At 40.5% G+C, this 27,399-nt stretch overlaps 1 protein-coding gene across 4 annotated transcripts in view; it reads right to left on the bottom strand.

The window, feature by feature from the left end:
• PRUNE2 (prune homolog 2 with BCH domain) overlaps positions 1 to 27,399 on the bottom strand; it is a 296,154-nt gene that overhangs the window by 35,872 nt on the left and 232,883 nt on the right. For all 4 annotated transcript variants that reach the window (XM_070375739.1, XM_070375740.1, XM_070375741.1 and 1 more), the window contains exons 10-11: positions 8,460 to 8,539; positions 4,458 to 4,658 (exon numbers count right to left, since the gene is read on the bottom strand). In XM_070375739.1, the coding sequence (XP_070231840.1) occupies positions 4,458 to 4,658; positions 8,460 to 8,539 (281 nt within the window). The remainder of the gene's footprint in view (positions 1 to 4,457; positions 4,659 to 8,459; positions 8,540 to 27,399) is intronic.

Here is a 27,399-nt window from a genome sequence, read left to right as displayed (position 1 = left end):
CCAGTAGGGACATAGATCTGTAAAGGGGACTTGGTCTCTATGCTGTGCCCTTGCACTGACAATGGGAATAATCTGAAAATGCCTTCAAAGACATTCATTATGTTTGAACTTCTAATTTTTTTTAAGCCAAAAAGCCCCCCCCTCCCCAAATGTATTCTCTTTAGAAATCACTCCCAGGAAGAAAATGAGTTTAGATATTATTATTCATGACATATTTGATCACTAACATAGCCATAGTTATTAATATATAAATCTTGAACATACTATGTATTAATCTAGACTGTTGACCTAGAGAATAGGTTGAATGTTACTCATTTAATTTGTAGGAGTGCTTCCTAAATGACACTTCATCATTCCAGACATGTTTAATATTATGCTAAATACTCAAGTAGATTTATTAACTAGTTTTTAATTTTCATTCTTAATATACCTTTCATCTCTCCCTTTTATTGCTACTTAGTATCCAATGTGTATTCAGGTTTTGTTGAGTTAGAAGCTTATATAATTTTAGGGGGAGGGAGCTTTTTAAGGAAAATAATCTTTTTTTTTTCAAATTGTTCAAAAGCATATGAACATATCTCTACAGACTTTTCCTGACAGAATGAAGCTTCATCTTCTGTCAGTATCACAAACTGAGAAAATACTTTTTTCCTGTCAAAGTATGTTTCAGTCCAGTTGGAAAGGGCAGAGCTAGGATTCAAATGGGCTTTCTCCAGTCTCCTTGCTATTGCTAGAGTTGTGAAAGTGAAGTTGCTCAGTCGTGTCCAACTCTTAGCGACCCCATGGACCACAGCCTACCAGGCTCCTCCGTCCATGGGATTTTCCAGGCAAGAGTACTGGAGTGGGGTGCCATTGCCTTCTCCGGCTAGAGTCCTAAGCACATCTTTTTCCCAGGTGACAAGAGTAACTTTCTGATGGTCTTCCCACTTTCATCTTTTCACACTCCACCCCCTGCCCCCCACTCCATTTGAACTTTTGGTTAGAAGAAAGACATCCTATACACAATTAAGAAAGTCTTTAAAGTTCTTTAGAACAGGTATGTAGTTAATTGGAATGTGAAAACTCAGCACACAAAAATATAAGGAAAAATCGTCTTTTCAGACCACATCACCATTATCATGTAAGGCTGCTTGTGGGTAAAATAGAATAAGCTCCACACTTGACTGGTTTATAAGCAGAGTTAAAACAGGGAGTTGATTTCATAAGCTGGTTGCCTACAGGCTGTGAAAATAATGACCACAGAAATGGAAGTTATATGAAGTGACTACCTGATTATCTGGAAAAAATGTGAGGCTACCTTATTCACATAGGAAACTGTCCGTCATTAGGGGTTAGTTTTAGAAAAGATAAACGAGGTCACTAAACACTGCTAGGAGCCTAGGAAGAAAACATACATGAGCACATGAATGTTTCTTACAGCATTCTTACCAGAAATATTCTGGCTAAAATTCTTTATCATTTTTTCCATTTCCCTTACAAAATGCCTTTGCTAAGATCTGAATTATGGTAAAAATAATTCTGTGGTCAGTTTGAAAACAGAAATAGGTCATCATAATTTTTGATGACCTTTGGATATTTTTAAGTTTATAGAATTAGTTAAATAAAGTATCTTTAAAAAATCTGAGCTCCCTTAGTAAAAAAAAAAGACTAATCTGTTAAATCCTTCACTATCTACATATTTCTGATATCTTTGGCATTTATACATATCAAAGGACATCAAGCCTCCATTATATCATCCTTTGAATGGTATTTTCCAACAGTTCGGACACAATTATTAAAGAACGTTGCTTGGAAGGGATGACCAACTTAACATCTTTTGATAATGAGCTTCGGAATTTTTTCCATAAGCAAAATCACACCGTGGACAAATAATCTGGCATCAATGCTTGGTCATGAGCTACTGACTAAAACAGGCAAATGGTGTGAACATCCTTCAAGCACTTGGGAAACTAAGGGCCCTCAAGTCACCCCAAAATGGAGGGATTAAAAGAGCATGTAAATGTGAAGGTGGGTCATTAGGCTTGACTTCAGGTATGCTATCCTAACGCAGAAAGAGACCCTCCTGTTCACTGTCAGTGTATTTGTAGAAAAGGAGCATGGCCCAGGAGTTGTAGACAACAACTCAGGTTTTGTGCTGGCTCTGACATTTACTAGCTATGTGACTTTAGGTGAATCACTAAACCTTTGGGGGTAACATAATACCTGTTCACAGAGTTGACATGAGGATTAATACAGTTAATATTTATAAAGCAGCTAGCACAGATCCTTGATACACAGCAAGCACTACGAAGTGTTCATTAAATAAAATTAATTACTGACCAAACACTTTTTAAACCCTGTGACTTAAAAACTCCAGTTTTGTTTAGAATGTATATGCCTAGTTATAACACTCACATAAGAAACAAAAACAACAAAACTGTGCAGCTTTCAAGCATTACTTTCATACTTTGAGACTCTAATATACATTACTCTTTTATAGAAAGTTATCTATGTCTGCATTATAAAATATAGCTATTCAGATATACTTAGTGTTTTCAACATTTAATGCTGTTGTTTACTTAAAATGGTGACTGAACATACTCCTTTCATGTGAAAATCAAGGTGGACTTTAAAATTCAACTTACACTAAAATTCTCTTAAGACCTAAAAGCAGGGTTGTGGCTGTTAAACTGGTTCTTTCAACATAACTATGTCAACTAAATAAAAAGAACTATGTCAGCAAGTGGCAGCTCTAATTACCAGTTCGCTCAGCCACCACCACTTGGCTTGACAGTTTTACTATTTATAAAAATAAAAGGTTCAGATGTGGGGTGACACGGTTCTCCAGGGCAACAGAGAAGTACAGGGGGAGGAGAGGGTGGGACCTGCAGGGTCATGCCACAGCTGTCTTCTCTGAGATTTTAAGTCAATGCATGATTTTTACACTTGAAGGTTTATTAGCACGAAAGGGACTGGGACAGCTGGGAGCAGCTGGAAAGGATGGCGTGGCTGAGGAAGAGTGTCTGAGACGGCAGAAAAGAATATGAAGTCAAGACCTTTCACCTCCTATTCGTGTATTTCAACTCACAGGGACAGATATCCTGATAACTATATGAATCTAAGAACATGATAAAATGCAATATCAAATCTCTACTTAAACATAATAAACTATAATACAAGTAGTTTAGCTACATCCTGTTCTCTTAGCTTGAGGAAATAAAGCTTTCCACACTGTGAAAGCAGGGTCTGAGTCTAGGGCTGGTTGTGGCTGTAGCCCTGGCTGCTCAATGACCATTGGTTGAGTTAATTAAGTAATTTGATGTTACTCTCCTAATTTCCTAGTTACGTTTTTCTATGAAGGAAACTGCTGGAATCAGTATGGCTCTAAAAGTCAGGGCATCTGTTCAATTGTGGTATTTCTCTTTTTACTAATTTTCACAATATATCAAAGAGGTAGATATAGATATAGATATAGTAGATTCTCTTACTTTCAATTTCAAACTTATAAAGTCAAAGAATGCCACCCTGTAAAGCTGAAACTACATGATGCCATTTTTTAAAGCAAATACTGTGTATATATTTCTTAACAAAAGCAATTTCATTGAGCAAGAGAAAGAACTGGTAATCATATAATATGATATAATATATTAAATCATATAATAAGACTGGTAATCATATCAGGAATGTCCAGGTTTGATAAGCAAGTTTTTAATCTTCTGACTTTTTATTCTGCCTCCACCACACCCTACCCCATCCCTCCTTCCTTCCTACTTTATTGCTGATATAGCACCAAGCATAAGAAAGTCTCTGGCCTTATGGAGCAGACATTCTAATGGGAAGAGAAAGATAAGTGAGATGCAAACAGTTAAATTATATGATTTCAATTAATGTGACACATGGAAAATAAAATTAATACTGAGGGAGAGTGTGACTAGATGGTGGGGGTGGCGTGGATACCTTTGATTACAGAGGTCAAGGAAGGCCTCTCTGAGGAGGTCACATCTGATAAAGATCCGAATAAAAACAAGGAACCACCCATGTAGAATGTGTGGGAAAGAACATTCCAGACCATGAGAGGTTGTACAGAGAAATTGGTAAGCTCTAATTTTTCCACTTCAAGTTTTAATCTTCCAGATTAAATTCTCTTTCTCTGCAAACCCAGTCCCAATTTTCTTATGACACAGCATGTAACAGTTTTCTTCCAATCTCAGCCAAACACAAGGCCTGGCATAGCGTAGGGGTTTGACAAAGGCGTGATGGTTGTGTATGACCTCTGTGAACCATACCTGTTCTGTCCAGATCTAAACCATCAATCATGACCACTTATGACCTGAGATACAAACAGAAGCTTCTAGACAGCAGAAGAAAGCAGCCAGCAGCAACACAATGGGAGGTTTGTTCCTAATGCCACTTAGATGCCATTAGATATGATTAGATAATCTTTCACTTAACTTCCGCCTGCCAACTTGGCAACTTACCATGGCCAGTGTACTCAAAAGAATCTGCTTCATCGGGAGTCTCAAGTTCATCCACATTGATATCAATCTCATCTGGACTGTCCAAGTTATCATCAGAGAGAACAGACCCTTCACTTTGATCCAGAGACAGATTGATATTTGGGGCTGTGAGTTTGATTTTCCGAGGATGAGTGCTATCAAGATCCAGAGAATTAGGCGGTTCTAAAGAAGATCAAGAGCAGCAGTAAGTGTTAGACCATCATACACAGGACTGCCAACAGTGGGTGTGGCCCCAGTGGAAAACAATTTGAAGGCCCTTTCAGCGAAGGCTCCACCTGCTAAAAGTCCTTACTTAGGGTCTGGACCCCTTCGTGACCAGTAGGCCTCAGTACTGGCTTGCTCCAGCCACATCAGTTCTGGTCATGCAGAAATAGGAAGTGGGAGTCATTGCTAAATGGGCAGAGATCTAGTCTTTAGAACTGCCCTGTTCGGGTTTGAAAACCTGACACTGACAATATTGGATTACATTTTTTATGATGCATATTAAGAGATACAATTAAGCTTTACACATAACTTATCATAATGATTCAAGTAGACTTTATTCCTGTGAGAGGATATGAACTTTATCTGTTATGTTTACAGATACTCCCCACATACATCTCTTTAGTTCTTGACAACTCTATTATGAACTTTCCTTGGCTGGCATTCTTTGTTTTTTCAAAAAAACTGAGGCATCCTCCCAGATTACATTCCTTGGTCAAGCAGTCATTACTTCTTATGCCAATACTGCCTGACACTGGTTCTTGTACCATAGTGATAGTCTCCTCATGTAAGGCTCATGGAATTAGCTCCCTGTAATATGCATCTTGTTGCTCAAGTGCCTTTCACTTATCAGAAGCAGAGCTGGAGAAGTAATATTTAACCAAGTTGATCCCAGCTAAACAATGGTACAGAGACACAGTAACAGTAAACATTTCAGGATTCCCTATAACAAAAGGTTTGAAGGCCATGTAGTATACCGATCAATTCTGCAGTTCTAACTCTGGTCTTGTCCCAAGGAAGCTAACACTGTTTCTTTGTCATTAAGATTTTTTTCTGTATAGAACAACACCCAAACTGTGTTCCATGTACTATCTTTACATATTACTTGGGAAAAAAGTTTCTATTGACCAGTAAGTTTGTAAAACATTGAGGGGCTTCCCTGGTGGCTCAGATGGTAAAGAACATGCCTGCAATGCAGGAGACGGCATTTGATCCCGAGGTCGGGAAGATCCCCTGGGGAAGGAAATGGCAACCCACTCCAGTATTCTTGCCTAAAGAATTCTATGGACAGAGGAGCCTGACAAGCTACAGTCCATGGAATCAGAAAAAGTCGGACATGACTGACTGATTAACACACTTGTTGACTAAGAAGTTTGTAAAACATTGGGATTCCACAGGGATTCTCAGAGGTGTGCTGTCCAAAAAAAATTTTTTATGATGATAGAAATGTTATATATGTGGCTTCTAGGCACTTGAAATGAAGTCAGTGCAATTGACAAACTGTACGTTTCAAGTTGATTTTAAATTTTAATTAACTTTAATAGCCACATGTGGCTAACAGCTACCCTACAGGATAATGAAAGCTTTAGCACCTGTATTACTCAAAAGTGAATTGTGGGATTGAGATTAACATGTACACACTACTATATATAAAACAGGTAATTAACAAAGATCTACTATATAGCACAGGGAATTCTATTCAATATTCTGAATAACTTACGTGGGAAAAGAATCCGAAAAAGAATGGATTATGTTTATGCATAACAATCACTTTGCTATATACCTGAAACTAACACAACATTGTAAATCAACTACACTCTAATATAAAATAAAAATTAAATTTAAAAGGCGAATTGTGGGAATTCCTTGATGGTCCAGTGGTTAGGGCTCTGCACCTCCACCGAAGGAGACCAGGATTTGATCCCTGGTAAGGGAACTAAGATCCCACAAGCCACACAGCATGGCCAAAATTTAAAAAAAAAGAAAAGAGAGAGAACTGTGAATCTGAAGAGTGGAGTAGAGTGGAGCAGTGGCTGCCATGCTTACTCTGCCATAGAACACTTAAGAATAGTTTTGTCACGTGATTAGTACTTTGAAGAATATACTTTAAATACTTGGACAGAAAAAGTTGACTCCCTTCTTTTTCAAATCTAGGCTCGACTAATAATCTCAAGAGTTCAGGATCTAGGTAAGATCCTATAGCTGGTATAGTGCAAAGGAGAGAGCCTAGTACAAAGTGGGAGTCATACAGATTGCAACTAAAAACTTTAAATTCCATTTTGTGTATGCCTTGGGTCATAACTTAGAGTGTAGTTTAGGGTTTTTCTTTTTTTTAATAATCAGGATACTAAGCATTCTTAATATTAAATCACTAATTTTATTATTTAATTAATTAATTTATTTTAACTGGAGGCTAATTACTTTACAATATGGTAGTGGTTTTTGCCATACATTGACACGAATCAACCATGGGTGTACATGTGTTCCCCATCCTAAACCCCCCTCCCACTTCCCTCCCCATCCCATCTCTCAGGATCATCCCGCTGCACCAGCTCTGAGCACCCTCTCTCATGCATCAAACCTGGACTGGAGATCTATTTCACATATGATAATATACATGTTTCAATGCTATTCTCTCAAGTCATCCCACCCTGGCCTTCTCCCAGAGTCCAAAAGACTGTTCTATACATCTGTGTCTCTTTTGCTGTCTTGCATACAGGGTCATCGTTACCATGTTTCTAAATTCCATTATACATGTGTTGCTGCTGGTAAGTCGCTTCAGTCTTGTCTGACTCTGTGCAACCCCATGGACTGCAGCCTACCAGGCTTCTCCATCCATGGGATTCTCCAGGCAAGAACACTGGAGTGGGTTGCCATTTCCTTCTCCAATGCTTGAAAGTGGAAAGTGAAAGTGAAGTTGCTCAGTCATGTCTGACTCTTAGCGACCCCATGGACTGCAGCCTACCAGGCTCCTCCATCCATGGGATTTTCTGGGCAACAGTACTGGAGTGGGGTGCCATTGCCTTCTCCCAATCAGTTCTAATGAGGTGGATGAAACTGGAGCCTATTATACAGAGTGAAGTAAGCCAGAAAGAAAAACACCAATACAGTATACAGTATACATGCGTTAGTATACTGTATTGGTGTTTTTCTTTCTGGCTTACTTCACTCTGTATAATAGGCTCCAGTTTCATCCACCTCATTAGAACTGATTCAAATGTATTCTTTTTAATGGCTGAGTAATACTCCATTGTGTATATGTACCACAGCTTTCTTATCCATTCATCTGCTGATGGACATCTAGGTTGCTTCCATGTCCTGGCTATTGTAAACAGTGCTGCAATGAACATTGGGGTACACGTGTCTCTTTCAATTCTGGTTTCCTTGGTGTGTATGCCCAGCAGTGGGATTGCTGGGTCGTATGGCAGTTCTGTTTCCAGTTTTTTAAGGAATCTCCACACTGTTCTCCATAGTGGCTGTACTAGTTTGCATTCCCACCAACAGTGTAAGAAGGTTCCCTTTTCTCCACACCCTCTCCAGTATTTATTGTTTGTAGACTTTTGGATAGCAGCCATTCTGACCAGCATGAGATGGTACCTCGTGATTTTGATTTGCATTTCTCTGTAAATCACTAGTTTTAAATATTTTCACACTTAAGTATAAATTTGGTGAACTTAGATGTTGGTTAGAATTTGGTATTATGATAAAAAGCAACCATTATCACAGGAACTGAAAACATTTTGGCAGATCTAGGCACGGCTTGGGAGACAAAGGGTAGCCTGCGTTCGTTGGTTATTCAAGTCGACTCTGTAATTAACTACATCAAGCCTAACACCTTCCTCACACATTTTTTTTTCTCACTCTCTTCACCTCTATCACTGAAATCACAAGTTGGATGCACAGGAAATGGTTCTCTCACTGAATAATGAACACGTTTGGATATAGAACACCGCTGAAAGAAATGAACGAACACTCTCTCACCTGGCCTCATGTCTGCAGCAGTGGGACTCAGCATCCCCTCCTCAGAGTGGATGTCCATTCCCACATCCTCTGACAGCAGTCTGGAAAAAAGAAAAAAAGCAAATGGTGTAAAACACTGCGTGGGATTTCATTTTCTTTGAAAAGGAAACCCCAAGATTCCAGGATAGTATTTTCAATAAACCTAGTACACGTACTGAATTCACTGGAAGTGGCCCCAACTTAGAAAACAGACTTTCTGCAGTTACTGTGAATGAGAACCACAGACACAGCTTTTACTCTGTGCACATAGACAGTCACTTCTGTCAGCTCACACAAGTAAACACACCTCGAGAAATTCAAAAACAGGAAAAGTAAATAACTAATAAAATATATTTAAGGAGACATGTAACTTTGTTTCTTTCCAACAAGAGATGTAATACATGCTCTGGAGTAAGGACAGAGCTGACTTTGTATGTATCTCTTCCTCTGTGTAAATTTGAGCATACTACCTAAACTATGGGTACAGGAAAGCATACTCTGCTGGTCTCTCTCTGTAAAATAGGGATATACCACCTACCTCACTGAGCTGCTGAAAGATTAAGCAATGAATATAAAGTGCCTGACATCCCTGAGGAGGTACCAACTATTAATATTTTCTTTCCTTTGAATATTTAAAAATTCATTGTGAATTACGCATTGATGAAGATGGTTTTGGTCATGAGTTACTATCTTTTCTAATCAGTTTTGAACCTGGAACTGTTTATATTAGCCCACTTGGTAAGACTAGTGGAAGGGAACAGACAAATACTCAGGAAACTGTGGCAAATTCACGTGCTTTTGTAGGAAGCTAACCACTGTTCTGTGGTGGTGGAGAAGACTCTTGAGAGTCCCTTGGACAGCTAGGAGTGCCAACCAGTTCATCCTAAAGGAAATCAGTCCTGAATATTCATTGGAAGGACTGATGCTGAAGTTGAAACTCCAATACTTTGGCCACCTGATGCGAAGAACTGACTCATTTGAAAAGACCCTGATGCTTGGAAAGATGGAAGGCAGGAGGAAAAGGAGACAACAGAGGATGAGATGGTTGGATGGCATCACCAACTCGATGGACATGAGTTTGAGTAAACTCTAGGAGTTGGTGATAGAGGCCTGGCATGCTGCAGTCCGTGGGGTTGCAAAGAGTCAGACATGACTGAGCAACTGAACTGAATTGAACAACTGTTCACAATAAATTCCCCTTATTTTTATCTCCTGACCTTCATTCAGTACATCCCCATTTGTCACAATTATATATTTTTATTCTTGGGCGCTTTCCTGTAATTTCTCTCATCTAGGGTAAATACCTCTGATGTAGGCACCCTTCTAAATTTAAACATGATAAACCTTTGTGTTAAAGTCCTAAATTTAATCCCTCCCTCTCCCCCTCCCTCTCTTATTGCGACTCCTCTCCACCTCAATCCAGGTCTACCAAACATTTGAAGTTTGCTTACCTGGATGATCAATATTTTCAGGATCCAAGTTAAACCCCTTACTGTCAATAAAGCCTATGATGTAAACAAAATCCTATGTCCCTAGTGATAACAACTTGCTTCACTTATTCAATAAATATGTACTGTGTGTCTACTCTGTGCTAAGGATACAGAAGACTGAAATAGACCAGCCTCATTCTTGTCATGAAAATGGGATGATGGAGTTAAAATAATAATGACTGTTACCAAAAACTCAGAGCTGCTCCTGAGAGAAGTAAATGCCTTCATCCTTACCTGTCAACCCTACACACCTCTTCAAAAACATACGGAGTTTCTTTCTCTATATACTTGCTATGGCTTCTGCTGTGTATGTTCTCTGAAATGAGTCCTGCAGCTTAGTCGAAAAGAGTGAGGGGTCAGCATGTGAGCCAAAGACAATAATGTAATGGCAGGAATAAGATAACTCCTGCCAGAGACACACTGCATTGGGAGGCAGCAAACTGAACTGTCCAGCAGTGGAGGTGGGAGTAGTGGGCAAAGAGAAGGCCTTCCAGGGGCCCCAGTTTTGAAAGACCTGGGACCCAGAGGGATAGTTGTCTGGGTTTCCTATACTGCTGCAGTTTTTCAGATCTCCCTGCAATGATGCCTTGTCATCTGTCTGTGTTCTCCTTGACATCAACCCTGTAGTACCTGTGACACAGCGAAATGCTGCTGAGAGGAGTTACATTCAAATCCTAGCTCCATCCCTTACTGTGTCATATGGCAAATTATCTAATCTTTCTGTGTCTCCATTCCCTCACCAATAAAAAAAGACTGTGCAATGCCTAAAAATAATATTGAAAGAAAAAAATGCTGTCTCCTTTATTGAAGTTCCTTTTGCTGTCTATTGTAACTGCTTTCTCCATTAGCCTTGAAGCTTCATGAGGACAGAAACCATGTCTGTCTTCTTCACTATTACATCTCCAGCACCTGGTATAAACACTCGATAAATATGTGTTGGATTGAATTACTGAACTTGAACTTCCCTAAATGCACACATACATGATTTTCCCTAGTTGCCTATAAGTCAACCTTAAAAAAAAAAAAAAAAAGGCATCATATCTACTTGCTTCAGAGAGCACATAAGGGTGCTGGCCATAGGCCCAATACGAAGTTTAAAAACAGATAATATCCATCTTAAATTTTTGCAGGTTTTGTTGATGTTTCTAAGCTATGGGCAACATCATGGAGTAATTCAAAGAGTCCTAGATATGAGGGTCTAGTTATGGGTTATAGTTCTACTGTTAGTACTGACAAGCTGATTAACCTTGAGAAAATTAATTATCTTTGTGATTTTAAAGGAAGATAATAAATACCCAACATTACAGGGACTGTGGAGAATAAACAGAATGAGGAAGTGCTCTGAAAATTATAAAGCACTGACTAAGTAAGTTTAAGGTATTATGTCCCCTCACTTTAAACATAATGCAGGATCAGTAATTTAACTGAAGTGTGTGTCGTGGTTAGACAAAACATAATTAAGTTTCCTAAAATTTGAGTATTAGCCCAGGTAAGGGTAAGTTTCAGCGCTAAACAGATCTCCGTAGAGACTGTAAGTGCCCCGGATGCACTGAAGTTAGTAAATAGAGCCTTTGTCTCTCAATGTCTTTTTGCAACACAGAGCAGAGACCCTGTTAAGGAGGTGCTAGAAAACCAAAAGTAACATACCTGAGGGAAGAGAAAAACTGAAGCTGTGATCGGGCAGTGATCAGAAGCGAGGGACCCACAAACCCACAGATATTACAGAAGGCCATGCGGACTTTTTTAGGAAACTCCAGGAAAAAGAGAAGGAACACTGAACCAGAATAGACCAGAGGCAAACCTGGGAGAAACCCAAGTTGCAGCCATTGTCAATACTACCACATTCATACATTAGGCCGATAAATATTTGTAGAAATACAGCAGCCAAACAGAATAATTGGCAAGGAAGTAGCATGGAGTTTTACATCAGTAATGGACGCCTCTCAGGACCGGTTGGGTAACTAATCAATCCATCGTGAAGGTAAGTATTTTACCATATCCATCGGTAGTCACTACTTAATTTGGGGTCTTCTGTATACAGCAAGGAGGTACCAAACAGGTTGGGGGGAGTTGTAAACACAAGACTGACTCTACTGTGGCCATCCTCTCCAAAAGATGCTTAGCTCCACATCTCCATCTAGAGGATGGATCTGGAATTGTTTGTTTGCTGGGCAGTTTTATAAACATCACTGATCTTCACCAAACAGTTCTGGCTCTCCACTTTTTGCACACGTGGTAGAAGTGTACCTCCCTGTCCTCCTCTGAAATTAAGGTGGGCATGCGACTTGCTTTGACAAATGAAATGGTGGCTGAAGTGGCAGGTTTCACTTCTGGGAAGAAGAATTAGGAGAAACCATGGGTGCCACGTGTTGTTCCCCACCTTGGTGCCTATGGAGGAGCTCAGCCCGACAGCTACGAGGAGCAGCTGCTAAGTCACTTCAGTCGTGTCCGACTCTGTGCGACCCCATAGACGGCAGCCCACCAGGCTCCCCCGTCCCTGGGATTCTCCAGGCAGGAACACTGGAGTGGGTTGCCATTTCCTTCTCCAATGCATGAAAGTGAAAAGTGAAAGTGAAGTCGCTCAGTTGTGTCCGACCCTCAGCGACCCCATGGACTGCAGCCTTCCAGGCTCCTCCATCCATGGGATTTTCCAGGCAAGAGTACTGGACTGGGGTGCCATTGCCTTCTAAACAAAGCTCACTGGATATATGAGCAAGAAAGAATTTTTTGTTTTGTCCTACCCAGAGATATTGGGTTTCTTTGTTCAAACATGCTAATCCAACCCATTCTGAGTAGTACTACTGTATATTCCGATCTTTATTGCTTGTTTTGAAGGGAGTATCTGACTCACACTATGCCCTGATTTCTTACACTCTCAGCCCAGGCTCAGGCTGATGTACACATCTTCCTGTCTAGGTTGTTAAAACATAAAAGAACACTTTAAAAGATGAGGACAAAGCTCAGAAGAGCATCAAAGGCTTTCAAGTATTTATAAACTTGAATATTAACATACTACCTTTATGGGTTTGTCACAGTCACCTAGCCCTTGTCAGTTTACTTAATACTTTTATTTCAATTGACTTATTTTTTTCAAGTTTGCTCTCAAAGAAAGATTTGTATCACTATACATGGAAACTTAGAATCACTTGCCTAAAAGAAATAGTTGCATAAGTTTAATCAAAATAAAACAATGCTATTACATTCAAGGTAGAAACCCTTGAGCTGTCACTTTGAGACTTTATTTGCTAAAAAGAAGAGATTAGAAAGTGTCTGACAAGGTGTAATATCATTTATAGTTATAAATGCAAAGAAATGCTATGTAAGACAGAACACCCTAAAAGTAATCAATACATTTCCAAACTTGAGAGAGACCAAGGGAAATTCCAGGTGCCAGAAATGAACAGTTATTCTAGAAAGCTGAAGAAAGGTAGTCTGGAGCATTCTTGACTGGACATAGGCCTTAGGGCCCCACAGGAGAAGAGACCTCCAGGTGCTAGAAGAAAGACCTAGATCTGAACATCCACATAAGGCCATGGTCCCTAAAGAACCGCCCTCTTAATGAAAAGAGAGTGAGAACAAACTCTATCCTCTGGCCTCAGAAAGCATAGTCTGCCTGGAATCTTGGGTAGAAAATAAAAAGCAACCAGTGAGAATTAGACACACTATTTGTATGCCAAGTGTGTCTGATTTATATTACCTGAATGATGTAGCAAACACAAGTCAAGAAATTAAAATTAAAATTCACCTAGGACCATTAAAAGCCAAGATTCCCAAGGTTCCAGAAGAATCAAATATGAAACCACTTGGCAGTGCTACTTGCACTAACTAGGATTCACTGGAAACCCACTTAGGAGAAAGTTAAAAACCCTCTAAAAGATGACCTCACACCAACACCCCCAACCCACACCCGCTAAGCTACAAATTACACTAGGGAAAAACATTACGAAAGATTGCCAGCAGATGCTGTAAACAGAAGAACTGGCAATAAAAGCCATTTAATGAACAAATAATATGAGATTATAATAATTACTTAGAGCCAGACATCCTGGAATGTGAAGTCAAGTGGGCCTTAGAAAGCATCACTATGAACAAAGCTAGTGGAGGTGATGGAATTCCAGTCAAGCTTTTTCAAATCCTGAAAGATGATGCTGTGAAAGTGCACTCAATATGCCAGCACATTTGGAAAACTCAGCAGTGGCCACAGGACTGGAAAAGGTCAGTTTTCATTCTAATCACCAAGAAAGGCAATGCCAAAGAATGCTCAAACTACCACACAATTGCACTCATCTCCCATGCTAGTAGAGTAATGCTCAAAATTCTCCAAGCCAAGCTTCAGCAATACATGAACCATGAACTTCCAGATGTTCAAGCTGGTTTTAGAAAAGGCAGAGGAACCAGAGATCAAATTGCCAACATCTGCTGGATCATTGAAAAAGAGAGTTCCAGAAAAACATCTACTGCTTTATTGACTATGCCAAAGCCTTTGACTGTGTGGATCACAATAAACTGTGGAAAATTCTGAAAGAGATGGGAATACCAGACAACCTGATCTGCTTCTTGAGAAACCTATATGCAGGTCAGGAAGCAACAGTTAGAACTGGACATGGAACAACAGACTGGTTCCAAATAGGAAAAGGAGTACGTCAAGGCTGTATATTGTCACCCTGCTTATTTAACTTATATGCAGCATACATCATGAGAAATGCTGGACTGGAAGAAGCATAAGCTGGAATCAAGATTGCCGGGAGAAATATCAGTAACCTCAGATATGCAGATGACACCACCCTTATGGCAGAAAGTGAAGAGGAACTAAAAAGCCTCTTGATGAAAGTGAAAATGGAGAGTGAAAAAGTTGGCTTAAAGCTCAACATTCAGAAAACGAAGATCGTGGCATCCGGTCCCATCACTTCATGGGAAATAGATGGGGAAACAGTGGAAACAGTGTCAGACTTCATTTTTCTGGGCTCCAAAATCACTGCAGATGGTGATTGCAGCCATGAAATTAAAAGATGCTTACTCCTTGGAAGGAAAGTTATGACCAACCTAGATAGCATATTGAAAAGCAGAGACATTACTTTGCCAACAAAGGTCCATCTAGGCAAGGCTATGGTTTTTCCAGTAGTCATGTATGCATGTGAGAGTTGGACTATGAAGAAAGCTGAGTGCCAAAGAACTCATGCTTTGAACTGTGGTGTTGGAGAAGACTCTTGAGAGTCCCTTGGACTGCAAGGAGATCCAACTAGTCCATTCTAAAGGTGGTCAGTCCTGGATGTTCTTTGGAAGGACTGATGCTAAAGCTGAAACTCCAGTACTTTGGCCACCTCATGCGAAGAGTTGACTCATTGGAAAAGACCCTGATGCTGGGAGGGATTGAGGGCAGGAGGAGAAGTGGACGACAGAGGATGAGATGGCTGGATGGCATCACTGACTCGATGGACGTGAGTCTGGGTGAACTCCGGGAGTTGGTGATGGACAGGGAGGCCTGGCGTGCTGCGATTCATGGGGTCACAAAGAGTCGGACATGACTGAGCGACTGAACTGAACTGAATTAAAATCTTCATGGTGTTGAAGCACTGAGATTTGGGGTTGTCGGTCATAGCAGGTAATGTCATTTACCCTGAGAAGCCATGCTGCTTAAAAAAGGAACATCTAAAAATAATAATGCAGAAGTGTTTATGATAAAGTGTTATAAAAAGAAATATCAGAAAAACATTAGCCACAAGAAGCAAGTGTCACAAAATTAGTATCAAACAAAATAGACTTTGGGCAGAAAAGCATTATTAAGGGTTAAGAAAGTTAATACTTTATGATAAAAGGAGGAATTTCTCAGAAGGTATATTGATCCAGAGTCAATATGCTTTCAACAACATAGGCGGAAAAAAGTCAATTATAAGGAGAAATTGATTTCATGGGTGGGAACTTGAATATGTCTCAAGAATTTATAAATCTGAAAAATATGCATAAAGATACAGAAGATCTGAACAAAGTACTAACACAACTTAATCTAATGGAGAGATCTGCATTCAAGAAAATTACACATTTTTTTTTAAACTCTTGAAAATTGTATAAAATGTCATGTAAAATACCAAAAGTCAATCTTAGTTAGTGTTAGTCACTCAGTCATGTCCAACTCTTTGTGAGCCCCTAGTTCCTCTTCCCATGAAATTCTCCAGGCAAGTATACTGGAGTGGGTAGCCATTCCCTTCTCCAGCAGATCTTCCTGACCTAGGGATCAAACCCAGGTCTCCCGCATTGTAGGCAGATTCTTTACCATCTGAGCCACTATACTGCATGTACTTTATTTTCTGACTTCAGGATGACATATAAGAAATCAATCATAAAAAGACTGGAAACTGGAAAACATATTTGTAAGTTGTTGAACAATAAAGTATGACATACCAAAACTTGTGAAAGTAGCTAAAGAAATTCCTAGAGTAAAATAAATAGCCTTGAACTCAAATATTAGAAAATAAAATGAATGAATTAGCTAAGGGCTCAACTCAATCCAGGAAGTTAGAAAAAGAACCATTCCCTTAGGTAACTTCATGCTATTTATACTAAATGTGGGCACCTATCTCATCACAAACAGCACCAAGTGGGGGCCAGTGATATAAATGGAATTCTTCCATTTGAGAATGGATCTCATTTCTATTAGAAGAATTTCTATTACCAGATTTTGTGTTTCTGGTACTTACGTGTCTTCATAAAGAAACCAGCATGCTGTAGCATGGCAGTCCTGACACCACAGAGTAAAAGACTAATCACGACAGCAAAACTTTGGTACCTGGTTAAATCCACCCTTTTGCCTTTAGACCAGGTACAAAGGTAAGCCCGTTCTACATTGTATATCCTTCCAGCATTTCTGAAGCTGGAGGGATTTAATTGTTGTAGGATTAGCCCTGTCCAGGATCAGGGTCTTCTTAACAGCAAATGAGCAGTGAACCAAGACACACACACACACACACACACACAGCACTTCTAGATGCTCATGTTTCCTGACAGGTGTGCACACTCAGCAGCTGACAACACCATTTCCAGGGAATAATCATTTTTATAAGACTGACCATTAAGAAATACAGCTCCATAGAAATAGGGTAGCAGGCTAAGCATGTTAATTGTTCTTAAAAAAATACTGGATAGTTATGCTTATTTATTTTGGGAAATGATTACATAAAGAGAAAGTTCTTTCATGACAGAGTTCCTAAAATTCTCCTGATTTTCTTCTAGTCAAATAAGACACACTGGACTGGTAAGGTTGCTTCCTCTAGGCCTGGAGATAAAATGAAAAAAGAAGAAAATCTTTCACCAGGTGCTTGCCTGCCTTTGTTAAATACATAAATTAGCCCTTTAAAGACCAAGGGTTGGAGAGTTTCCATTTTAGGATCCCTGTCTGATAAAGTGAAGTGAAGTGAAAGTTGTTTAGTCGTGTCCAACTCTTTGTGCCTCCATGGACTATATGGTTCATGGAATTCTCCATACCAGAATACTGGAGTGGGTAGCCTTTCCCTTCTCCAGGGGATCTTCCCAACCCAGGGATTGAACCCAGGTCTCCCGCATTGTAGGTGGATTCTTTACCAACTGAGAGCCAAGGGAAGCCCAGGAATACTGGAGTGGGTAGCCTATTCATTCTCCAGGGGAATCTTCCCGACCCAGGAATCAAACCAGAGTCTCCTCCATTGCAGGCGGTTTCTTTACCAACTGAATTATCAGGGAAATCTGATAAAGTGGGCAGCACAATTTAAGGTAAGGGTACATGCTACTCTGTAAGCTCCAGAGCTCTTATCACATTACTCAACTGGGGGTAAGACAGGCTGTACTGGGGATCACACACAGCTTAATCAAGCTGATATCAGGAGAGGATGGGAGCTTAGGAAGCTGAGTCTGAGCTCATGAAATGAGGTTCTTGCCAACAACTGGCTACCCCATGGGACCTCACTCACCCCAGAACACATAAGTGTGGTGACTCCTATAAGCCAGTCAGCTGAGGACAGATAAGGAAGGGAGAACAGGGAAAGGAGAAGACAGAAAATGAATAGAAGATAAGCACTTGGCACTCACCCAGTTACTACCTTCTCTAGGGATTTTGCAAAACCCCACAAACCACAGCCATCTGTTCTCCGATTCTCAGAGGAGAGAGACATAATATAGTCTCCTTACTCAGAGTTGAATTCTCAGAATAGCCAAGTAGCAAAAATCGCTTGTCATCCAAACGACCCTTGAATGATAGCATATGTCGCTCTGTATAAAATCCTTTGTAGTAGCCTTATGAGCACTACCATTTAAGGAACACTGAGGAGGGATAGAAGGAAAGCCTAAATATCATTTAAACCCTTTGCTTTTCAGATAATAATTAGATCCTTGGCTGTGAACAGGGCTGCATGGAGAATTCTACCTCTTGCCTGCAGGGTATATATTAGTCCCACATTTTTTTCTAAGACCTTAAGACATCAATAATGTATTTGTTGTTAAGAAGATTAAATTAAATGATGTAATATCACATTGCAGAGGGGCATATACTTGTTTCTGAAGCCAATATACAGTTCACAACTTGGATGACTCATAAGCACTTTGAATTCAACATGTATAAGACTGAATTCAGCGCTTTCTTTTACACAGGTCTGCTACAGCCTACATTCCCTGCGATGGTTTTAAAAAATGTCCATGAATTCTCTGACATTCCCCTCAGAAGTTGGAGCCTAATCCTCCTTTCCTTAAGCATAGACCGAACTTAGTTACTTGCTTTTAAAGAATGGAATGAGGTAGAAGTGACAGTGTGTGACTTCTAAGACTAGGTCCCAAGAAGCACGTGCCTTGCTTCCTCTTTGGTCTCTCTCGGATTACTCACCCTGGGAGAAGCCTGCTGCCACCACATCCAGAGGATGCTCAAGCATGTAGTAAGGAACTGAGGCTTCCTATAAAAATCCAGGCAGAAACTGAGGCCTCCTGCCAACAGCCATGTGAGGGGCTCACCTTGGAAGCAGGTCTTCCAGCCCCAGTCAAGTCTTCAGATGACTGATGTCTCAACAGCAACTTCGTAAGAGACCCCAAGTCAGAACCACTATCTAATCTGCTCTTTAGTTCCTGATACAGAAACCATGAGAGTATAAATGTTTGTTGTTTTAAGGTAAATTTTGAGACAATTTATTACATGGTAATAGTCAGCTAACATCTTCCCATCCCGGTGAATGTCGCTGAGCTCCCAATCCCCAAAATGAGCATTCATTCTTCTTTTCCTTCTTTTTCTACCATTTCTTCCCAATCCAGTTGACCATCCTGACAATCCAGTCTTATACACTGGCCTCATCTTCTCCTCTTTACTTTCACTGCTACGATCTTAGTTCATTTTCTTCCTAGCAGAAACCTGTTTCTGTTTTCACTCCCCACCCCTCCACATTGCTCAGTATCCAACCTTCTCAATCTAACCTTGTTTCAGTCCTTTCACATCCCCATTGCCCCAAAGGAAGGGGCCTGGCTCCAGAGTGTGGCTCACCAGACTTCACGGTCTGGCTTCCCAGGATACACCCAAGCTTACTCTCCCCTCAGACACTCCCTACGTTGGCCAGTGCCCATTCCCTACTTGGCCCTCGCTTAGGGCCAAGTACAATCTACAACTCAGCTTAGACATCTCGGCCACAGGGCTCATCCCCAACCTGCACAGTTAGGTCAAGTTCCACAGTACCCTGAGCTCACATCAAATGGATATTTTTCATGATTTACAACAATCTCTTCCTAGCTTGTCTGCCCTACCTCCCACACTCATGACCACTCTTGTTCCCCACCTCCACACTTACACACAGAGGTCCATGAGGGCAGGTTCTCCCAGTGCTTAGCATGTGTAATTGGCAAAGGGCCTAGCATGTGGTGGAGGTGAATAACTAGCTGCTGAATAAACACCCTTATTTAGAGATGTGAGGATGCCCTGCTCTTCTAGCAAAGAGTTCCTCATAAAGTCTTATCACGTAATGGAACTTGACCACCAAAATTCTCTACCAACAAATCACTTTCCATAACAAGTTAAACTTTCTTCAAAACATAATTCAGACAAATGTATACATATATCCCCTTCCTCTTAAGCCTTCCTCCCACCCCATCTCACCCCTCTAGATAACTAGTACAATGGATGTACACAATATTATAAAGCAATTTTTTAAAAATTTAAACACAAAAACACAACTCAGAAATCTGGGTGATTCTTACAAAAGTGATGATCGCAGAAGAGCAATTGCTCTAAACATAATCAGGTGAAGCTCAGCCAGTGTACAGTTTACAGTGCTTTCTCCCACAGTGATAAAAATACCTCTCTGATGCACCCTGGGGTAGGGGGAAGGTTGGGGCGGGGGGCGGGCATGCTAAATAAGGATGAGGTTTTTGTGAAATGAAGAGGAAGAGAAATGGAAATTTTTATTTGTCTTCAGAAATGCAGTCAGCAGCTTCTGGAGGTTGACCAAGTAAGTGTCCAGAGTCTGAGCACTGACTCCAGAAACCCTGCCCGTCCTCCTCACCAGCAGCTCGGCACCACCTGGGATTTCTGGTTTGTGCAAATGAGTCTGTAAATGCCTCCCCCATGCTACCCTCCCGCTTGAGGAAACCTGTTCACAAGGATTCCTCTCCCCAGCAGTGCAATGCAATGGCCTCACTGCCTTGGTTTTACTTCCCCTTAGTCACTCAGGAGTGTGGACAGTCTGGCCCCAGAAATATGAACAACAGGAGCCCAAAGAGATACTCTTTCGACTGCTGCTCAAGCAGTTATATTTGTTGATCCCTAGGGTGTGGCAGGGGAATTAAGTCTTTGACTTCTCCAGAGCTAGGGTCAGCAAAATTCCTGTCAAGGTCCAGATACTAAATTTGTTAGGTTTTGCAGGTCATACAGTCTGTGTCACAACTACTCAACTGTGCTGTAGCACAAAAATAGCCATAAAACATGCAAATGAAGGGGCGTGGCTGTGTTCCAATAAAACTAGGTAGAAAAATAGGTGCCCAACTAGATTTGGCCTGGAGGCCATAGTTTGCTGACCCTCATTCTATATGAAAACAACTTGAATAAAATTTCATTTCTCAAAAGGAAACACTCCTACACTGTTGGTGGGAATGTAAACCGATGCAGCCACTAGGGAGAATAGCATGAAGGTTTCTTAAAAAACTAAGAATAACATTTCTACAGATGGCCAAAAGGCATATGAAAAGATGTTCATCATCACTAATTACTACTGCTGCTGCTGCTGTTAAGTCGCTTCAATCATGTCCAACTCTGTGCGACCCCATAGACGGCAGCCCACCAGACTCCCCCGTCCCTGGGATTTTCCAGGCAAGAACACTGGAGTGGGTTGTCATTTCCTTCTCCAATGCATGACAGTGAAAAGTGAAAGTGAAGTCGCTCAGTCTTGTCTGATTCTTAGCGACCCCATGGACTATAGCCCACCAGGCTCCTCCATCCATGGGATTTTCCAGGCAAGAGTACTGGAGTGGGGTGCCATTGCCTTCTCCGCACTAATTACTAGAGAAATGCAAATCAAAACTACCATGAAGTACCACCTCACACCAGTCAGAATGGCCATCGTTAAAAAGTCTACAGATAACAAATGCTAAAGAGGGTGTGGGGAAAAGGGAACCCTTTACACTGTTGGTGAGAAGGTAAGTTGGTGCAGCCACTGTGGAAACAAGTATGGAGATTCTTCAGAAAACTAAAAATAGAATTACCACTTGATCCAACAATCTCACTCCTGGGCATGTATCCACACAAAACTATAACTCAAAAAGATACATGCACTTCTATGTTCATAGACGCACTATTCACAATAGCCGAGACATGGAAACAATCTAAATGCCCATCAACAGATGAAGGGATAAAGAAGATGTGGTACACATATATAATGGAATACTACTCAGCCATAAAAAGGACAAAATAATAACATTTGCAGTAACATGGATGCAGCTAGAGATTATCATACTGAATGAAGCAAGTCAGAAAAAAAAAGACAAATAATATGTGATATCATTTATATGTGGAATCTAAAATAATGACACAAATGAACATATCTGTAAAAGAGAAATAGAATCACAGACAGAGAACAGATTGGTAGTCTTCAAGGGGGAGGAGCTTGAGGAAGGGGTGGAATTGGAGATTGGGGTTAGCAGATGTAAGCTTTTACATGTAAACTGGATAAACAACAAGGTCCTATTGTATAGTACAAAACTATATTCAACATTCTATGATAAACCGTAATGAAAAGAATATAAAAGAGAATGTATAAATTGAATGTAAGTGTAAAATTGAATCATTTGCTATACAGTAGTAACTAACAAGGGGAAGGAAATGGCAACCCACTCCACTACTCTTGCCTGGAGAATCCCAGGGACAGAGGAGCCTGGTGGGCTGCTGTCTGTGGGGTTGCACAGAGTTGGACACAACTGAAGTGACTTAGCAGCAGCAGCAGTAACTAACAAACACAACACTGTAAATAAACTGTACCTCAATTTCCAAAAAACAACTAAAATAGAGTTAGCATATGATCCAGCAATCCCACTCCTGGGATATATCCAGAAAAGACAGAAACTCTTATTTAAAAAGATACATGAACCCCACTGTTCATAGCAGCACCGTTTACAATGCTAAGACATGGAAACAATTCAAATGCCCATCAAAAGATGAATGGATAAAGAAGATGTGATAAATATAAACAATGGAATCTTAGCACTAAAAATGAGTGAAATAATGTCATTTGCAGCAATATGGATGCAGCTAGAGATTATCATACTAAGTGAAGACAGACAGAGAAGGAAAAATATCATACGATATCATTTATATGTGGAATCTTAAAACATGATACAAATGAACTTACTTTCAAAACAGAGACAGCCTAATAGACATAGAAAACAGACTTATGGTTACCAAATAGGAAAGGAAGGGGGTTGGGGTAAATTAGGAATTTGGGTTAACAGATACTTATTACTATATATGAAATAGATAAGTAACAAGGACCTGTATAGCAAGCACAGCAAACTATATTCAATATCTTATAATAATCTATAATAGGAAAGAATCTAATAACGAATACTCATTTTCCTTCTCTTGGGCCTCCCTGGTAGCTCAGATGGTAAAGAATCTGCCTGCAATGCAGGAGACCCAGTTCTATCCCTTGGTTGGGAAGGTCCCCCCAGAGAAGGGAATGGCAACCAACTCCAGTATTCTTGCCTAGAGGATTCCATGGACAAGCCATGAGATTGCAAAGAGTCGGACACAACTGAGCGCAACTAACACACATATATGAGTCACTCTGCTATACACAAATCAACTATACCTCAACTAAAAGAAAAACACACAGGCACCTTGGGAGAAGTATCTAATCCAATCATGAAGAGTTTCTTGCCATTTCTGTTTCAGGGAGATTGAGTACTTTGTACCATTTTGCCCTCAGCTTTGAACCTGAATTGTCTTTTCCACCAAATAGACTGAAGTAAATAAAGTCTAAATATAGTCATGTCCAACCCTTTGTGACCTCATGGATTGTAGGCTGCCAAGCTTCCTCTGTCTATGGGATTTTCCAGGCAAGAATACTGGAGTGGGTTGTCATTTCCTTCTCGAGGGGATCTTCCTGACCCAGGGATCAATCCCACATCTCTTGCATCTCCTGCATTGACAGGCAGATGCTTTACCACTGCGCCGCCTGGGAAGCCCATAGTCTAATTAGTACTTCACTAAAGGAATTTTTCTACTCAGTTCTTTTTGAAAACATATAAAGGATAATCTAAACATTTAACAGGTGAGTGATTAAATATAGCATGAAAGTCATCACTGCAAATCAATGCAAAAACTTTCTAAATGTACTGACAGGAATGGTAACTAAGATATATTTAATTAATAAATCACTAGGTGGTATTTGTTTAGAATGATATAATTTATATAAAGTCATGCACATTTATACATATTTTTAGGCATAGACAATATCTAGAAGAAATAGAAATATACTATTAGTAGTGGCTATGCACATGGAGTCGGAGAAGGCAATGGCACCCCACTCCAGTACTCTTGCCTGGAAAATCCCATGGATGGAGGAGCCTGGTGGGCTGCAGTCCATGGGGTCACTAAGAGTCGGACATGACTGAGTGATTTCCCTTTCACTTTGCACTTTCATGCATTGGAGAAGGAAATGGCAACCCACTCCAGTGTTCTTGCCTGGAGAATTCCAGGGACGGGGGAGCCTGGTGGGCTGCTGTCTATGGGGTCGCACAGAGTTGGACACAACTGAAGCGACTTAGCAGCAGCAGCAGCATGCACATGGAGTAATACAGGGAGAAAGGGACTTCTTACTTTTTATTTATTTACTTTTCTATGTTGTTTCAATTTTTAAAACACCAACATGGGCAACACTTTAAAGATGAATTTAAATATAATAAGATTCCCTAAGAGTTTCTAGAAATTCTCATTTGAACAAATTCATTGATATTAGAAATAAGTGCTTAGATAGTAGTAATTTCAGTTGTGTCTCAGTATCAATAGTAGACTGTCACAGCCCACTGTCGTATTATCAGGGTTTTGATGTTTTCCAAATTAAAGTAGGACGCAGCAGGCCCAGAAAGCACATAGAAAACTGAATATTAACATGACTGAAAAAAGGCAGAGAAGTCAAGCCTTTGATAAGCTGATTTTGGCAGAGGGCCTGCTGCCCCCCTGGCCACTTGTCTATCATATCCATTCATCCTCACCAGTACTGTCTGAAGGTCTGATCTCTGCAAGCCAGTGGGGATATTAAAATAAATAAGCCACAGCCACTATCTGCTCCACATGGTGACTGCTGATTCTCTTTTGCAGTGGGTTGTTTTAAAATTTATCTAATTCTGTTTTGCAGTCTATAGCTGTACTCTATCTCATAACCATTTCTCTTTTCCAATTATCTGTTCTTTTCATTTTGGTTCCTCTTACTACCTCCTTATTTTTTTAGATTTGCTGCTTTTTGTTTTTCAGTTTTGAATTTTGTTCTTAAATTTTTTTTTTCTGGATTTTGAAAATTTTACTATTCTTTTTTTCTTTAAAGAAAAAAACAACTCCTTGGTTTTATGTAGTATCTGTCTTTATATTTTATATAATTAAAATTAAAACTTTTTTGATAACATCCTTTTAGGGTATCATTGTCTGTTTCGTTTGCCAGATGAAGAAATTGGGGCCGAAAATAAAAACACTTCCATCTGGATGGGCCAATGGTTGGGTCCTAAAGGGTCCACTGGCATCCTGTGCCCCACAGAGACCCTGGGGGCCTGGCAGCAATGTCTGGCAGCCAGTATCCAGTGAGCTTTTGTTGAACATACACATGGTGGAAGCTTGAGCACTCTATGCCTTTGGTAATACCACCCTATTTTTATTTTTGGTATTTCCTTCCTAGTGGCCCAATTGTTCCTTGCTTTCCTCTAGCATAAAGTTTCTTTATCTTTTTATTCTCACAGAGTCACTGGCTATGGTTGAAAATGGAGTCACCTATCAGACCCCTGGGACCCCAGGAAGCAGGCTGCTGCAAGATATGGGCAGATTTCTGAAATCTACTCTCTCCATCAGCTCCCCATGTACTGAGGCTTGTGACTGACAGGGATAAACACAGAAACAGACACATGAGGAGGACTTGTGTCTGAGTTTTCCAAACAGTCCTGCTGGCAAAAGACACACAGAAGGGGTGCGTCCAGACATTTGTTTAAGCCAGCGTTTCCCAAAGCCTGTCCCAGAGGAGAGATTCTACAGATCCCTGCCGTAGGGCTCTGTGCCCAGTGAGTTTGGGAAACACCATCTATTATAGCCTCCTTTGGGGACACTGGGCTTCCCTGGTAGCTCAGATGGTAACGAATCTGCCTGCAATGCAGGAGACCCGGGTTTGATCCCTGGTTCAGGAAGATGCTCTGGAGAAGGAAATGGCAACTGACTCCAGTATTCTTATCTGGAGAATCCCATGGACAGAGGAACCTAGTGAGCCACAGTCCAAGGGGTTGCAAAGAGTGGGACATGACTGAGCGACTAACACTTTGGGGACTTTTAATGCATGTGATCCCTGTCATAGAGTCTGAGCTGTTCTACAGAAAATAAAATGTTTGATTTTGCTTACTTGATTTTTTACCAAGGAACCTTTTTTCTTTTCTCTTGTTTCCCTCTCCCTTCCTTTCCTCCTTCTTCCCTCTCTTCCTCCCTTCCTCCCCCACACCTTTTCATAATGTGTTAATGCAGAACAAAATTTGGAAAGCACAGCTGTGAGACATAACCCAGTGAGATGTGTGGGCCTCTCAATACATCTGCACGAATTGGACTACACCTGCCAAGAGTCTAGCCAATGCAGCCTGAACTCCTGTATGCTATTTTTTCTTCTTCCAGGGAAAGTACAGAACAGCGACTAACACCTGAGACTCTGGAGTCAGACCACCTGCACTTGAATCCTACTCTGAACTTTTTAAATGCATGACCTCAGTTAAGATGCAGAATTCCCCTTTGCGTTTCAGTTTTCTCATCTGCAAATGGGGAAATTATCAATAGTTATGTCAAGGGCTGTTGTAAGGATTAAATGAGTTGATTTAAGTAAGGATAGAGAACACTGCCTGGCACAACTTTGGTGATGCTGCAGAAAAGTTAGATGTTGCTGTGGTTATTATTGCAGTAATTTTGTTAAAAATTAAAATAGAAAAGTGGTTTACAAAGGCAGGTGCTTCAGATCACGAGAGTATTTTTTGCAGAAATAGAAAAATCCATCCTAAAATATATGGAATGTCAAGGAATCTCAAATAACCAAAACAATTCTTGAAAGAACAAAGTTTAAAATCTCATACTTCTTCGCTTCAAAACTTATTACAAAGCTATAGAGATCAATACAGAGTGGTACCAGCGTAAAGGCAGAAGCACAGACCAATGGAATAGAGAGACCAAAAATAAACCCACACATAAATGGTCAAACGACTTTTGACAAACATACCAAGACCATTCAGTGGGGCAAGGACAGTTTCTTCAACAAACAGGCACTGGGCAAACAAGATATCCACATGCAAAAGAACAAGGGTGGATGTTTACCTTACCCCATGTATAAAAATTAACTCAAGATGGATTAAATACCTAAAAGGAAGACCTAAAACTATAAAACTCCTAGAAAAAAACATAGGGGGAAGGCTTCACGACATTGGATTTGGCCATGATTTCTTGAATGTGACACCAAAAGCACAGACAGCAAAAGCGAAACCGGATAAATAGGACAACATCGAATTGGAGGAGAAGCTGACACACGCTCAACCCCAGGGTTGAGCTCCCATGTCCAAAGTCCCTAATTCCCATCCCTGCCTCTGGTTCTCATTTCCTCCATCTTCCCAGGGGTTAGGGTGTAACAGATCTAGGTTTAGCTGATCTCTTAGCAGTGGGAAAGTTCTGAATCACACTTACGGTTTCAGTGTTCTTTGAGGACTATGGCCTCCCT

This window comes from Bos mutus, chromosome 8 (genome assembly GCF_027580195.1).
Source record: "Bos mutus isolate GX-2022 chromosome 8, NWIPB_WYAK_1.1, whole genome shotgun sequence".
NCBI lineage: Eukaryota > Metazoa > Chordata > Mammalia > Artiodactyla > Bovidae > Bos > Bos mutus.
Note: the sequence above shows the minus strand (reverse complement) of the source record. Positions and strands in the feature narration are given on the sequence as shown.